We start from the raw sequence: 16,749 nt of genomic DNA, 5'->3' as shown, positions 1-16,749 counted from the left end.
TTTCCAGGTACTTGTTCTCTCTCCCTTTCCCCTTGGTAAACAGCTTTTTCTTGGAGTCTCTCTGTAATGCCCGGACTTTATCAAAGAGGAGAACAGGCTTTGACAAATATAGAATAAACATTGTTCCTCCACCATCCTCTTCCTCAGTTGGGACAGTTGCAGTAGGAGCACCTAAAGAGCTAATGTCTGTGTGCTGTGACGGAGGCAGCATCGTCCAGGAGGAGATCTGGCACTGCCCCACCATGCTATGAGGAGAGGGCTCACCCAGCAGTCAGTAGAGGTGATGCCTACCTTTTCCAGTAAATCTGAACAGCATGTTAAGGAGAAAACATTCAAATGACATATGCACAGATCTCCTGATGACTGGCAAAGAATCTTCTAGACACATTGGGATGAACCCTGTAACAAGCAACAAATCATTAAATAATTGACACTTTGGAAAGTGGTCAAAAACACTATCTCGGATTCTCCTCTCTACTCCATGTCCAAGGAGTTACTTAGAAGGGCAGAGTCAGATAGAGCATAGGACCTGCACAATGGTGAAGTAACCTAATAAAGGATGAGTCACATTAGGGACACCTAGAAAGATTAGAGAGGCCACTCTAATCTGAAAATCTGTATTGCACACAGCAAGTCTTGCATCAGTTTTCATTGCTTCTGCAAGAGACTGCTATCTTTAATCTACCGACAGCACAAAGAGCAGAGACTAAACAATCCAAGTCTCTTATTTACAACAGTAGTAAATTCATCTGACTGCTACTCCAGTGGAAATTGGTGTGATTTGCAGTCATCAGCAGCTTTGAATAGCAACATCAAGAAATGTAGCCAGGGCAGCTTTAGCTGCCTCCTATAGACAAAACATATGTCAAAGCTTTTGGGAGAGGGGTACGTGGACATACAGGGAAGAAAGTGGTCACAGCACAACATGATTTGACTATACCTAGTCTCCCCTGTTCTTCTTGTCACTGGAACAGGCTCCCCAGGGAAGTGGTCACGGCACTGAGCCTGTCAGAGTTCAAGAAGCATCTGGACAACGCTCTTAGTCATATGATTTAGTTTCAGGTAGTTGGACTCAACAATCCTTTCAGGTCCCTTCCACCTGGAGACATTCTATGATTCTATGATTAGAGTTACAAGGACTACTGGAGATGGGCAGCCCAAAACAGGGAGTCATATTTGGCCCTCTGAATTCCTATTCTCCTCTGCATTCAAATATTGTGCAGAATATATTGATTCTTAGCTTGGTCTCACTTTTCTAAACCATGAATTCATTGGCAGAGCTAACATAAGGGAACAATCTTCTGGGAAAAACAGGATGCAGTCAACATGAGGGATCTTCCTAGGTAGCAAATTCTAGGATTTAAGTATCAAGTTTTGTGATTGCCAAAGTGAAGAGTCAAACTATGTCCCTACCTAATATAGTACCTAGACAAAAGGTTTTCAGAGGTAGGTGCTGCAGAGCCACAAAATAAACATTTCTTCCCCCTTTAAGTTGCAAATTTGCCCAGTTATAAACTGGCTTTGAGAAACCATAATGAGGGATTTCCTGACCCACTCTGAGCTCCTCCTCATCTTCACTTACTCCATCCATTTCTGGTCCACTGAAGAAAAGGATACAATCAGTTACTCGGCCTCCCTGGATGTGTCCATGTTGAGAGAAGTGCAGCTGGATGAACTTGCCAAAGCGGCTGGAGTTGTTGTTATAAACTGTCTTGGCATTTCCAAAGGCCTCCAGAATAGGGCTGCAGAAACAAGGCAATGAAGACATTATTGGTGATGGGATACCATTAAAATAAAGTGCGTGCCCAGCGTTTTGCCACTTGCACAGTGCGCACTGCCACGTGAGATTTGTTTGTTACGGCACGAGACTGGACAAGCAGGAGGAACTCAAGGGCAAGAAAAGAGGCAAGAGCAATTTAACATGTTGCTAGATAAATTTTAAACCTTTGGGATTGGAGTTAATTAAATCAGTCCCAATCAGTATGGGCAGCTGCTGTTCGTGCTGTTGAGGGCATTCCTCACCAATGTGGCTTCAGGAAATGAAAGGTGGCAAGACCCTGCCAGGTTGTGTGCTTAATACAGCAGCATCCCATGAAATGGGTTTGTATTTTTTTCAGGATTTTCAGAAGTATCAGACATATAGGGCAAACACTCTGTAGCTTTAAACCACATACTTCTTTGCTCCTGCTTCTACCTTTGAAAGAGAAGACAGTATAAGCCATCTCTTAAAATTACAGGCAAACATTTTCAAACTAACAAACAAACCTAATATTAAACTGATTTGTTTGGTACTGAAATTTGATACTGGAACACACAAGCCCTTGTTACTTAAATCTTGCTTAGGTTGATACAAGCCACATGGTTTCCATGTAGAGGGACTATACACATACTCTTAGAATGAAGTTTTCAAATCTATAGAGTCACATCATTCACTTCAGGGAAAAAAATGGTGCAAAAATGTCTATCACCAAACTTCAGATGGGTGATGAATTGAATAATTTCACCTCTTGGTCACCTTCCTGTCTTCAGGAGGTTCATACAACATGGAAAATGGTGAGTTAAAATGCAACTTGGTTCTTGCTCCACAGAACAGTACAAAGGAAAAGCCTAAACCATTCAAACTGACATGTTGAATCCAGGATTAAAATATTAATTTTTGCAATTTAGTCAATTCTAAAATAATCTGAAGGCCTGACAAGCAAGGAGACATGGAGATGCTACAAGAACAGCCTGTATGTGGTTATGTCTAATTTTAAAACATACAGAGTTTTTAACAAAAATTATTGCCATTATTACCCTGAGAAATACTGGCTTTTTAAACATCTCTATCAATTTACTGTGTGGTCCCACTGGAGAGAGGGGCAGATACAGGATTATTCACAAGTTAATAATAACAACATGACAAATAATCACAACCACAGATACTACTGGAGTTTGCTGAAAGCTTCAGGCCTTGCAAGTGTTAGTTAAGTGGTTGTGGAAAAGGCCCAACAACCTTCAGAAAACTTCAGACAGTATTTTCCTAATTTACCTCTTGAAAATATCCCTTTAAATAAACAAGAGCAAGAAATTAAATCAGTCTGTTATAACTCATTGCAACCATAGAAATCCCAGTCATAGAAATCTCTGTGCACAGATCAGGAGGTAAGTTCCTTGCCCTGGAGAATCTGAACTCCCAAGACCCACACCTGTGAAACAAGTATGTAAATAAGGACATTGCACAGGAATATCCCACTGAACACACCAACGCCATGAATCAACAAAAATTAATGGGGATAACCAGAAAAAGGGAGGACAGGGTTATGTTATATGACCACCACAGTTGCAGTGAGAGTGCTGTAACCAGCCAGCCAATCTTCATGGCTCTAAATCATGTTAAATTAGATAAGCAAAGCACAAGGAAGTATTTTTATAGTTTAGTTTGGCAATGGGCTCACGCACGTGAGTGCAGAAGTCTTTCAGGGATGGGGGAGGGAACAGGCACATGGGTGCTGAGGCTGGCAGCAGCTGCAAGGCAGAGGTGTGGGTGAGCTGATACAGCCAGGCGTGAGGGCAGGTGCCTGGGCCAAGCCAACTGCCTGCACCAGTGGGCACATCACAACGTGGCATTTGATGCAGCAGTGAACTGTGTGAGGCAGAGCAGTGCATCAGGAAAGTGATGCTGGCTGCTTGGCTGGACGTGGACAGGGTGTGTTGCAGGACTCAAAACGATGGGAATCAGTTTCAGCAGAGCAGCAGAAAGTGAAGCCTTGATTTTAGAAATATTGCAACATATGCAGCTCTAGGGTTCAGATGCATAGCCAAAGGTAAAAAAGAAGATTCAAAGATTAGAGGGATGAACAGGGAAGGTGGCTGTGCTGTCAGCAGTGGCATCCAACATGAAGAAGGGAGCTTCAGAGTGAAGCAAGCAAGAAAAAGAAGTGAGACAAAAGTTAGCAGAATTTTTAATGGACTGATGGATATTTTCAAGATGGAAAACAGACCAAATCAACAGTGCCAAGGGAGTTTTAAGAGCCTGATTTCTGAGAAATATACCCAGCATGAACATTACAACACACAAGCAAATGATAGAAAGCTGATGTAACAGCTTTGTTTATAATGCTGTCTGAAATGGAGAAAGAATCCAGCATTGTTCCTGGGTATGTGCTGGGGTGCAAGGATGAAAATTCACCATGAGCTAACCCAAGGAGGGCCAGTGACAGAGCAAGTGAAGCTGAGCTGCAGACATATGAAGCAGTCTTGTTAGGCGTGGCAGCGGCTTCTGGCCCTGGGACAGGTTTTCAGCTTCTCCTCTTCAGGGAAAGGTGACAAACCAAATTCTCTTGCACTCTCATTGCAATAGCTCATGTAGCACTAGAGATGTACACAAAATGGGTTGCAAGCCTTACTCCAATTCACCTCACAGCTGTGGGATCTTGCACACTCAGGAATCACCTACCAACTATCGTAAGCTTTCTGGATCACAGGCAAGTTACTGCTTAACCACTAAGCAGGTTTGAGCCTTCTAAGCTTCTTGCCTTAAAGCAGATTTTGCAGATCTCGAGTCATGACTGTATTGCACTCAAGAGCTTTTTCCAATTTGCCAATGTCCCTGGTAAAATCTGCACACCTGCAAAGAATAAATCATCCAACAATGGTCTCTTGAGCACCAGGTCCAAAGGCAGCAACCCTCTGCTCAGTGCTGCTCTGCTTATAAGGATCCTAAAAACTGCAATGCTCTTGCAGCTGCCACATTAGAGCTGCACGTCTGCTTAGGCTATTTTCACCACAGTTACTAGTAACTTTTTTGTGTCACTGTCTTCCAGGAAACATTCCTTCTCTCTACTCTCTGGGCCCTGAAATATGCCTCTTTCATGAGAGTCACTTTTACACAGATGGTTCAAAGGATTCCAGCTTATTACACAACTAGATCCTGTTGCAGACATCTGATTTACTACTCTGAATGTTTCTGTAACTATCACAGGCTCAAACTGGGCCCAACCTGCAGCCTCACCCTTGACAGTACCAAACTGCAAGATCCCCAGCAAGGTCCTCCAGTCACAGGCAAGACAGTCTTGTGTTGGGAAATTTTTTTAAAATTTAATTCATTAAATAGAATTCAGGAGTTAAGAAAAAGGAGGACATGAACAATAACAGACACTTAAGTAAACATCTTTCCTCCATCCTCCCAAGGCTTACCTGAAAGTCAAACACTTATTGTTCTCCTTTTCTTAGCCGCAGCTTCCATTTTTACCTCAGGTTACAGTCTCTCGCAACTCCACCCCCCCGCAAAGCAGCAGGCAGCACAGGAGGCTGGGGTCACACACATAACTGTTTCTTTCTGCTGCTCTTTGCTTCCCCATTTTCTCTGCTGCACGTTGCCTCTTACTGGTTTTCTTTCCTCAGCTGCACTTTGCTTCTTCAGGTTTTCCTGACACTTTTTTCCTTGGTGTCCCTCTTCCAGTGTGGGTCACCCGTGGGCCACGGTCCCTCAGGAGTGTCAGGACCTCCTTCGGCATGAAGGATCTGCCACAGAGCGCATCTCTATGCCCTCATGGCTGCTAGTTTCTTTTCAAAACACATCTGATCTGGGCTCCATGCGCTTCCCTGCCTGCCTGACACCTTGGCAAGGTTTTGGTGGGTGGTGGTTACTCCCTGGTGCCACCTCCAGCTAAGACCAGCTCTGATCAGCCCAGGGCCTCCTCCCACACGGGCCCTGCCACAGCCCCAAGCAAACCTCCTTGCTTGTGCCCCTTACAGCTCCCATGGATGCTTCTCTGTGAAATCACCTGTCTGGACAGCAAGAGAGCTGCAAGGCAACCCACAGGTCCTCTGAGGGCAAGACATACCAGTGGCCTGAAACACAGAGGCCAGGGGAGAGCAGGGGCTAAAGGAGGAAACCAGGAGTCAGAGTGTGATGGAGACTCATCACGAGCACAGCCACAACAGAGAGCTGTGGGAGACACAGACAATGTGGAACAGCCAGCGAGGGACGTTATCCATGTCCCCTCCAGTCACTGCCACAAGAGACATAGAGCTGGAAGGAGGGACAGCGCAGTGATGTGCGGGTGAGCTCAAAGGTGCAGCTGGGCGGGCACAGGGGATGAGTTACTGAAGGAAGGAGAAATCCCAGCCTTGGCTAGAGCATTAATTCTCCGTCTGCCATGAGCACCCTGTACTGCTATTGGAAAGAAGCCTAATTCAGCCATGGGCAGCTGGGACAGCAGCCAGTGTGAGGTGTCCCAGGGAGATGGTGACCTCTGCGTTCCCCTGACATGACACCGTTCAGCTGCATGATCCTCACTGCTGAGGTTTGGCTCCGTCCACTGAGGTTTGGCTCCATCCGCAGCCTGACTGCCCAGAAGGCAGAGCCCCCGCCAAAGGCAGGCTGCCCCAGCACGCCGGTGCCCATGAGGGTGACCGTACCTGCTTTCCAGGATGGCTTCTTCCACACGAGTGCTCTTCTCAGATGCAGGGGCCGCGAGGGAGGTCTGGCTCATGGCTGACAGAAATTTCAGCAGCAACTTGGTGCTCTCAGTCTTTCCAGCTCCACTTTCTCCGCTGTTAAGAAAAAACATACATTTCATTCACAAATCCAGGACAGACATAGCTAATGACCATCCCACCCACAGCAGAGAAGTGATCTCCAGGAATAATCATGTGGCATCTCCACTGTGGCAAGCAGGGATCAGGCAAAGGGTAGGGAGGATGGCATGAATATTTAGGCAGATGTCATCGCAAACAGAGCAGCAGGAGCAAGGCATGTAATGCAGTCAGGGAGTAGCCGGTTCTCTCATTTCTAACCTTATCAGAACACACTGGCTGTCATGACGCTTCCACAAGCAGCAGTAGCACTCGTTAGCGGTGGCGAAGATATGGGGAGGCAGCTCACCCAGGCGGTGCTGTCTGTACAGGTCTATGGCATCCACACTGTACAGACCAGGGATGGGTTTGTAGGGATTTACTGATGCCAAGATGGAACCAATGTTTGTCTAGGGGGAGAAAACAAAACACAGCAAGGAAATAAAGCTCCTGAAAAAAAAAAAAAAATCACGACAAACCCAGACCCTGAAATAACTCATGGTGAAGGGAGAAAGCCTAAGTAAGGAAGTTGGGCTTTAACAGGGAGCTCCCCAATTTGGCAAAGAATGTCAAACCCCAGGGCAGGGGCTGCACAAATGGGTATGGATGGGGAAGTTTGAATTTTGCTGCTTTACAATAAAATGTTCTTAGTCTGTTGTCTTTGCTAAATTAAGCTTACACAATTTAAAAACATGAAGCTATCTTCATCCCCAGCTACTCTGCACTGTGCTTGAAGCTGAAAAGCAGAGCCAGGACTGAAGGAGTACCAGGAGATACCTTCAATGCCCCTATATCCACAGTCTTACATGGAGGGGGCTTGGCAGTGTTCAAGCACCTCCTGAACAAAGAAGTGGGACACAGACACACACACATATGCAAAGAGCCACTAAAGTGTATCATTCTTCTTCTGCTGAAAAATGCTGTTTGGAGCAGTTTAAATCATTTGTTAAGCCAAATCAAAATTGACAGCTGAAGATGAAGCTCAGGATTTCAGGTCAAAATATTTCTATGTTTTCTAAACATTTTATTTTGAAAATATTTATTTTGAAAATCTCACAGTTCAAGAAAAGATTTAGTAAGCTTTAAAATAAAATACCCAAAGTCTAATATTGAATTTCAAACATATTCCTTTGTGAAGTCAGAAGGAAATAAAATTTGGTTTTTGGGGCATGACTTTTTTGGTTCAGCCAACCAGCTCAAACCCAGTTATTCTCAGAGCTGTAGTTTAGAGCAGTGGTGACGCCTCTCTCCTAACAGTGGCTTTGTAATATGGTCAACATCCATCTTAAATCCTGCTGCTGGTGCGGTGGCCTCCTTCACAGGGACATCTTGGGCTGCTCTACTCCAGGAATACCCATTCTCAGCAGGGGTGACAGAGGAAACACTTAGATTGCTGCAATAGGTGCCAAGCTTTGCGGCCAGGGACAACATCTAGTTTTATTTCCAAAACGTCACCACATACATACAGAAGGATTTGCATGCATCCATTGGAGAAGCTGTAAATGTAACACTTGGTGACAAGAAAGACACAGGCTTTCTCCCTGCCAAATGAAATCTGGGGCCATACTGCAATGCCAAGCTCTGAAGGCAGAAGCTGGACTGATAAGATGCTGTAGTCACAAAATTTAAGACTCATGTATTAAAGCAGCAGTCAGAGATCATTAGGGGAAAAAAACCATTCACCTAGGCCTAATTGCATTATCAGTATGAACAGGCTAGCATGGAACAAGTCCTGACGACTCTCTGACATGGACCTTGGTGGGCAGAAATATAATTCATTGGTGATGAAAGCAATAAGCAAGCAGATGATATTTGGCAAGACAGGTGGGAGGAAATAGGAAAGCACTGAAAGAGAAAACATGGATCAGGAAAAAGCATTGTACAAGCAGTTGAGCAACAGACATTGTCCAGAGGCTACAAGACAGAGATGTCCATCCTAACAGTTCTCCCAGACCTTCACAGAATTTTTTCCCCTCAGATGTTTCATTTCACATTTCCCACTCTAGTTTCAGCTCTCTCAAGGAACAGAGCTCCCACTGCAGTCCTTTCCAGAACTTCTTCCACTACAGCCATCTCTTTCAAAAGCATTTCTAGGAAACTTTTCCATCTCCCAGTTGCAGTCTCGTCATCACCTGTAGTCCCTTACAATTTCTATCCACAATTTTTAACAGCAGTGGCATCTGTGCATCAACCATGTACAAACCAGCCACTCTATTAGCAAGGAGTGATCATCCCCAGAGAACTCTGCAGAGCGGGACAAGCCATGCATGGCATGTCTGCTTCTCAAGACAATGTATCCTACTTGGGTGGTTAGATATGACAGAGCTAGGGACAGCACAAAATGTGGCAGTACAGCCCCTGACTCATTTATAATCACTCACATTATGTTGGGTCTACTTTTCAGAATCACAGAATCGTCTAGGTTGGAAAGGACCTTGAAGATCATCTAGTCCAACCATTAACCTAACACTGACAGTTCCCAACTACACCATATCCCTCAGCGCTATGTTGACCCTACTCTTAAACACCTCCAGGGATAGGGACTCCACTACCTCCCTGGGCAGCCCATTCCAACGCCTAACAACCCGTTCTGTAAAGAAATGCTTCCTGATATCCAGTCTAAACCTTCCTTGGCGCAACCTGAGGCCATTCCCTCTTGTCCTATCGCTTGTTACTTGGTTAAAGAGACTCATCCCCAGCTCTCTGCAACCTCCTTTCAGGTAGTTGTAGAGGGCGATGAGGTCTCCCCTCAGCCTCCTCTTCTCCAGACTAAACAACCCCAGTTCCCTCAGCTGCTCCTCATAAGACCTGTCCTCCAGACCCTTCACCAGCTTTGCTGCCCTTCTTTGGACACGCTCGAGTAATTCAATGTCCTTTTTGTAGTGAGGGGCCCAAAACTGAACACAGTAATCGAGGTGCGGCCTCACCAGTGCTGAGTACAGGGGTAAGATCACTTCCCTGTCCCTGCTGGCCACGCTATTTCTGATACAAGCCAGGATGCCATTGGCCTTCTTGGCCACCTGGGCACACTGCTGGCTCATGTTCAGCCGGCTGTCAATCAACAGCCCCAGGTCCCTCTCTGACTGGCAACTCTCCAGCCACTTCTTTTATTAAGGGATATACAGGAATTGAAGGAATGAAAGGGGAAGATGCACTCTTAAAAGCTTCAGGCTGTTGCTGTGGTCACATAATTTCCTTAAGCAATTTGGTAGAGCTGGAACAGTATTTCTTAGGAAAACAAAAGATACTGTTGAGATTGTCAGTATTCCTGTAGCACATTAATTATTGGTACCCCCACCAGTGTAGATATACTGCTACCTACAGTCCCTGACCAGAAAGAATCCCCTTCAGGAGCTCATGGCAGGATGCCTCCAGACATACAGCTCAGAACTGCACTGTCCTTTTTCACAGCAGTTGTCCACTTCACATTCTCAGTTTTCCATCCTCTCATTATTTTTATTATTATTTTTAATACTACTTACCAGTATTCCAGGTTGCCCATTCCTTTGGGTGAATTTGTTTTCCAGAAAATTGTGGTATGTCTCATCTGTTTCTGATCTCTCTTACTTCCTTCCAAATATTTTTGGCCCTGACTGATAGGCATAACTCCTCTCAGTACAGCTTCATCTGCAACCTTAGCCTACTACACTCTTATCTGTGGAGACCATTGAGGATGATATTAAATGAACTCAAGCCCTGTAACATGCATGGTATTCACAGATCACTGCAAGTCATTAGGTGGCACTACAGCTGACATTCTCAATTTCTGCTTAACTGAAAACTATATGCAGTTGGGCTATGGCAAAACCTAATAGTCAGTGATAAGATAACTGCAATATTAATGTCTGCACTGCAGAAATGCAAAACAGCACTTGTACAAGTTTGGTGTTGTCCAGGTCAGGCATTGTGCAAACATATACGCAGACACAGTCCCACTCAAGGAGAGGCTTACAGTCCTTCACTGAGGGGTTCTTCCCAGTGCTAAGCATGTTACAGAAGTCAAGCCCCTTCATAGATCTTCAAAAAATTCAGATCTGAGATGCACAGCTGACATTCATGCACTATGCACCAGCAAAAAATGACATCATATTTAAACTTTAACACTTTTACACACAGGTGGAGAAAGCACAGAACTAATGCTGAACAGGAGAAGGAATGACAGATCAGAGCTAGAGGAAAGGCTGAAGGAGATACGGCTGCTGTGACACTGTCACAGTGCTGGTGTTGTGGCATTTCTATTGCAAGGCACAGGCTGAAAAGGGAGAGAAACCTGCCTCATCTCAAAGTGTGAGGAAGAGGAAACAGGAGGAATATACTCAAATGGGCAGAGCTGCATAAACACATAGCATGTGTAAAACACAGGTCAGGAAGAGCAGCAAGGACAAGGGCCATCAAAAGAGTGTGTCCACGTGGGTACTGCCACAGGGTCACAAGGCTGTGTTGACAGACAACAGGCAAGGGGGTCTACAGCAACAAAAACCAGAATTTGCAGTCTCCTCTGCACCCCAGTGCAGGAGATGGTTCAGAAACAGGGTCACTTTATTGATCATTTCCTGGAATACAGGTGCATATGGTTTGGTTGCCTAGGTAACAGTTGCTATGCAACACAGAGATTTACATTTTTCCTGTCATAATCTGAAAAACTCTGGGTGCACATAGCATGGACAAGCAAGGTAAGAGCAAAGCAAGGTAAGGCAGTCTTTGTAATATATCCTCCTCGTCCTCTCCAAGTCTCAGCAGAGCACACTGCCCTCCCAGCACTCCAGGGATGCCTCCTTCCAGGTGTGCTTTCCCTCACAAGTGCCTTTCCTGACACTTGCCTCCTTCCTGAACACCCAAGAGGAAAATCAGGAGATGCTTTGAGTATTCATCTGTGCAAGGAGAGCAGAGCAACTCAAAAAAGGCACAACTGTATGTAAAAGCAGAAGAATTAGGCAACAGGTTTGCTTTCCTCGTTTTGTCAAGCAGTAGCTTTATCTGGATCAGGAGGGATACTCAGCAACAACCCGTGTACACGGCACTTTCCAGTCTGCTTGGCCATATAAACCTCTGAACAGCAATAATGGGGAATCTGGGGAATGTAAATGCCACCTTGTAAAACATGGATGTTCATGGAGGATACAGAGCTGCACAATTACCACGGAGCCTAGAGGTGAACGTTCATGTTTTGAAGTTATTCCACAGATGCAGAGAGGCCCCTCTGGTAGGGGTAGGATCTCAGAGGGCTGATGGAGCTGCAAAGGCAGAAAAAAACCTCCATTTCCATCCACATGAAACGATGCTCAGGAAACAGTATTTCACATACAAAGTGGCAGTCCTGAAGCTAAACAAAAATCATTAGCCAGAAGGGATGTGGCCCCGATTCAGCACTTACATAGATGTTACCCTGTTGGTAGCGCTGGTGCAGGTTAAGCAGGATGGCAGCTTCATGCAGATCTCCCAGCATGGACATGTCTTCTACCCCATCAACGCTGGTCTGGTGCATTGGCAAGACTTTTTCTCTGGAAAGGGAGGCCTTGGGGTACTGGAATACCTGGAAGAATGGGGAGAAGGACAACTAAGCTCATGACACCTGGGCCCATGCTCTGATTTCCTACCAGAAACATGCCCCTTTCCAGAGCTTTATACCTCAGCACTGGAAAAGGAAGTCAATAAGGCACAGATCTGCTCCCTATTTTTAGAGTCATTCTTTCATTCCTGTTCCTACCTATTTGAGCTCTCTGGCCAGAAACCATACAGTAAACTCCCTTCTTTTGCTACAGAGTCAATCTCCCACCTTCACTACTGACAGGGACAGATCAATGCAAGGTTACTTGATTGTTACTGAAATCCAGTTAGGAGGAGCAGGGGACCAGCCTCCAGTTGCACTAGGCTGGACAGGTATTACACACTGCACTCATGACTATGAATAATGACAGCAGCTGCTCCCAGGAGACCAGGAACAGTCTTTCACAAAAACACAGGTAGGATCATGTCTCTGACTGCGGGGAGGTTGAGGCAAAGCTTACTCACATTCCAGGTTTGGCCCTGCACTCTCCATAGGAGCAGCCAAAGTGTCTGGGAGAGGTTACTATGTCAAGAGCGAAGGAAAGCAAAGCAGATGAGAAACCAAATAAAGTAGTGACATCCTTTGTGCTTGATGGCATGTATGCATATAATGCAGCTTTCAAAATCTTTGTCCGGTGACAGCTATTAACTTCTAGCACTGCTCTGGGAAGTACCCACTTCTCTTTCAATGCAATCGCACTCTTCTTGCCTCAGTTGCTGCCTTCTTCCTGCTAGAGCTTCCTCCTCCTCAATAACCCACTCTTCAGCTATCAGGTCATCTTCTTCACCCTGTTTCAACACAGCTGAGACTATGTGACTATTCCCCTCCACCACAGCCACATCCCAGCCCTCCTTTCCTCCTCCTCAAGCACGATGCTGGCATTTCACAAAAGTTATTTCAGTTGCTTCCCACTGTTGGATTCAACCATATGCCATCTCCCACCCAGCATCCCAAGCTGCGCTAGATGGTAAGACCCAAGATAGACAGATAGGAGACTTCATACAGGCAGCCTGGAGAAGCAAACTGGCCCACAGCAACCCTTCCAAAGAAACCTGGGCTTTTCCTTCCCTTCTGGGGCTCTGGTCTCTAACTCATTTCCATCCCTGCTTGTCAGCCTTCCCAGGTGCCAGCAAGAAACTGATGGATTCCACAGAGAATGAACCATGATCTATAGCACTGATCTAACTGGTTTCACCTGCCTGCTTTCTTGGAGTCCTCAGGCTGCCATAACTGCTAGGGTGAGGCCAGCCATGCAGCTGCAGGCTGAAGACAGAATGAGGTCACCCTGCCCCCTGCAGTGAGCCACCCGTGTGAGTCCTTCGCCGGGCGCTCACTGCTGCAGCACATTGCAGGTGCCAAGCAAACACCCCTTCTCAGCTCTGAGCCTGCACCCTTGCCAGTGCAGGGAAAGAATAACCTGGCATGGGATCCCTTTACGAGATCCCTGTGATACCTGCAGAAGCCTGCACAATTGAAACAGCAGCTCTGTTCCTGGAGGGAGCTGGGGACGAGAAGTGGGCTCATTGCCCCAGACGTGTTTGCTCCAGGTCTGCCCAGTCACACCTGATGTGAAAGGACTTAGTCTCTTCCACTGGGAAACTGCCCCACAGCTCAATGTTCTCACCAGCCAGGAGGCTTTCAAAAATGCATAGTTCATGAACAGTGTAGAACAAAGCCCACTCCAGCCAGCACACAGGCTCCCTCCAAGCCTCTCTGGTCTTCTCTGCACCAGTTCTGCACCTAGGTATCAGAGAGCTATGACTCTGCCAGCAGCAGGATCCCCACTCTGCAAGCATGGCCCAAAAAAAACACATCCATTTTTTTTTCTTCTTCAGAGAAGAGGCCTTAGGCATTTCCACAAGAGAACTGAGGGAGCAGGAAGGGAGAATGGGAAAACTAAATTCATGGAGGAGTACAAGCTGCAGATGCACAACATGAACTGGACTCTGTCAGGAGCAAAACCACTACAGCATTTTCAAACCATGAGGCAGCATACCACTCTGGATCTCTCTTCTCTGCTGACCTGGACAAATTTTGGAAGGGAACAAGTCCATAATGGTATGATGTGATCCTTTCTTACATCTGCCTGGCACTTACTCATTTACCACTGCATTGTCAGCACTTGTGGCCATTTGGGCCAGAAGAGAAACATTAAGAAAACATCCAGGGAAAAAGCTGAGTGGACAAGTGTCCCAAAAGAAACCAGGCAGTTGTCATCACCTGTGCCAAGAGGCTGCTATGCATGAAAAATAACTCTGATGGGTCAGAGCTTGTTTACTTGCTCTTGTAGACAACACAGGAGAAAATGGGACCCTGAGGAGCAACAGGGGAGGGGCCCTAAATATATATACTAAATGATTAGTAGGGATTAGATGATCACCTGTTAAACCTGTCTTGAGCTGCTTGACTCAGGTTATTCAATCATTCCTCTCTAAAAAAAAAATCTGGTCCAAGGTCCTCAAAGAGTTAAGCAGGTGCTCCAGCAGGACTGCAGCAAAGGTGGATTAGGAGCATTGGTTCTGGTACTCTCTGGACAGAAACACTGCACAGGTGAAATATACTCCCTGGAGTATGCCACATTGACATCTTGGCTTCAGCTAAGGTGACAGCTGTCTGTCCCTGAGGCTAGGGAGGTTCACTGAACACCCTTGCCCATCACTGCAGCCCTAGCAGCTCACCTGTCCTCAGGCAGAGGCTGGGACCTCCAGCCCCACTGAGATTTGTGAGGTGAGGTCTCGGTGCCTCTGGAAGGCACTTGTGGCATGCGGGACAGGTTCTAGGCCTTCCCTGGCACTGGGAGAGAGTTGACTTTTAATCTGTCCTCTGCCCTCCAGAGTGGAGACAAGTTTCCAGTCTCTGTATCACCAACAGGCTGAAGGGATCACCCAGGCTCCTGGAGATAAACATGTGATGCTTTTCTGTTCCCAAGATTGTGTCAAAGGGGCTTTCCCTGAGGAGCTCTGAGGTGAGATACAAACGTGACTGAGACATGATGGCCCTTCAACTCTTAGAGCTTGCAGGGTGCTGCACTGATGCAGGCCAGCCAGGCCCTTTCTCACCTCCAGCCATCCCAGTAAAAAGGTTCTTGTTACCTCACTGCTCACTTCTGGACCCCTCCAGCAATGTGTGAGGAGAGCAGTTTGGAGGAACATCCTCCTCATCATCCTGTCCAGTTAAGGTGAGCCAGTCTGGCTCCAGAAGCTTGCACTACTGAGCTGAATATGATGGCTGATTTTGCCTGAAGCAAGTGAGAAGACAGAAAAACTGATCTTTCAGCAGAGCTGCCTCTGAAATATCCTTTCCAATAAGTTAATACTTAAACAGAAATTTACAGGCATTAATAAGCAGATCTTTATTACTTGGGAAGAAAAACCATCAGCTTTCAGTCTAACTAAAACAAGCCACTAAATACCACACAGGCACCTCACAACAGAGCCAAAGATTTCTACTTTCTCCCCAGTGATGAACTGATTGTCTCAAATTTAGCCCATAGTCAAAACAAAATGACCAGGACTCTCTCCAAGTGCCTGCAATGGGCAGGAATAAAGCAAAAACTGGCTGGCAGACAAGCCAATATGAGGATTGCCAACCAAGCCAGGTTGAGCAGGGGAGAAATGATTCCTCCTCAACCTCAAATCCATCCATTAGTGCAACCCTGAGCATGTGAGCAAAGCTCCCACCCAGCATCTAAGTTATGTTTATCCATAAAGCATCCAGCTGGTCTGTCTGTACTGTGGTTTTCAATCTTGTGTTTCATAAGTGTCGGCTCCTTCTTTCCTCCCAGGAAGTCACATTTCTGATGGATTGTTGCTTGAGGTGTTTTTAAGGAAGTGAAAACAAATGGCAAAAACTCTGAAGCATGACTGGCTGCCTTACCTCAGAGCTGCAAGAGCTGCAGGGATGCTGGGCCACAGCAAACATGAGGACAGTAGATTTAGGGATCCTAAAATCAGAGGGATCAAGTGGCCCATCCAACCCAAAGTAACATGCAGATGTTTTCATCTGAGTTTTCACTTGGGGTAAGACAGCCAGTCCTTCCTACAGTTATCAAGCAATGAAGGGGGCAGGTGAAGGACGCACATAGGACAGCCATCATGGAGGGCACTGAATAAAGAAAGCCCTTTAATGACCACCATGTGCTTTTTTCTGCATAAGTCATAAAGCACATGCTCCTTCACCCTAGTGGTTTCTTCCTTCATGGAGGAAAAAACCCAAATCCAGCTTTTTTTAGACCTGTGACTCCACCCAGCATTATCCTGTGCACTTTTTCTAGCACAGACACAGGCTGGCGGTGGGGTGGACCCACTCAACTGGCTCTATGGTGGGATCCTTTCAGAGGTGCCAGGTGGGTTTAGAGGATTTTCCAAGGCCACAGCAGCATATCAGAAGAGACAGGAGCAAGTCTGGGAGAGTCACAGAAATACTCACCATTTGTTGACACTCCGCTGGCTGCTGCATTACCTGTGACAAATGCCCCTGTGATCTCTTAAAATGAGTTAGTGACTACCCAGCGCTCCCAACGCAAGGCAGCTCCTCAAGAGAGGATTTGAGAGACCGCAGTAACCAGATGAAAAAACCTATGTGTCTGCTAGGTGAGTTTGAGAAATAAATCAGGCTCTTTAAAAAGGAATGATGATTTG

The 16,749-nt window shown here is 46.1% G+C and overlaps 1 protein-coding gene across 1 annotated transcript in view; it reads right to left on the bottom strand.

The window, feature by feature from the left end:
• LOC141925211 (unconventional myosin-X-like) overlaps nucleotides 1-16,749 on the bottom strand; it is a 97,508-nt gene that overhangs the window by 65,543 nt on the left and 15,216 nt on the right. The window contains exons 3-7 of the mRNA XM_074828949.1: nucleotides 11,936-12,094; nucleotides 6,784-6,971; nucleotides 6,406-6,540; nucleotides 1,618-1,742; nucleotides 292-305 (exon numbers count right to left, since the gene is read on the bottom strand). Of these exons, the coding sequence (XP_074685050.1) occupies nucleotides 292-305; nucleotides 1,618-1,742; nucleotides 6,406-6,540; nucleotides 6,784-6,971; nucleotides 11,936-12,094 (621 nt within the window). The remainder of the gene's footprint in view (nucleotides 1-291; nucleotides 306-1,617; nucleotides 1,743-6,405; nucleotides 6,541-6,783; nucleotides 6,972-11,935; nucleotides 12,095-16,749) is intronic.

The sequence above is a fragment of the Strix aluco genome, chromosome 6 (genome assembly GCF_031877795.1).
Source record: "Strix aluco isolate bStrAlu1 chromosome 6, bStrAlu1.hap1, whole genome shotgun sequence".
Taxonomy (NCBI): domain Eukaryota; kingdom Metazoa; phylum Chordata; class Aves; order Strigiformes; family Strigidae; genus Strix; species Strix aluco.
The sequence above is the reverse complement of the archived record's forward strand: the minus strand, read 5'-3'. Positions and strand labels throughout refer to the sequence as shown.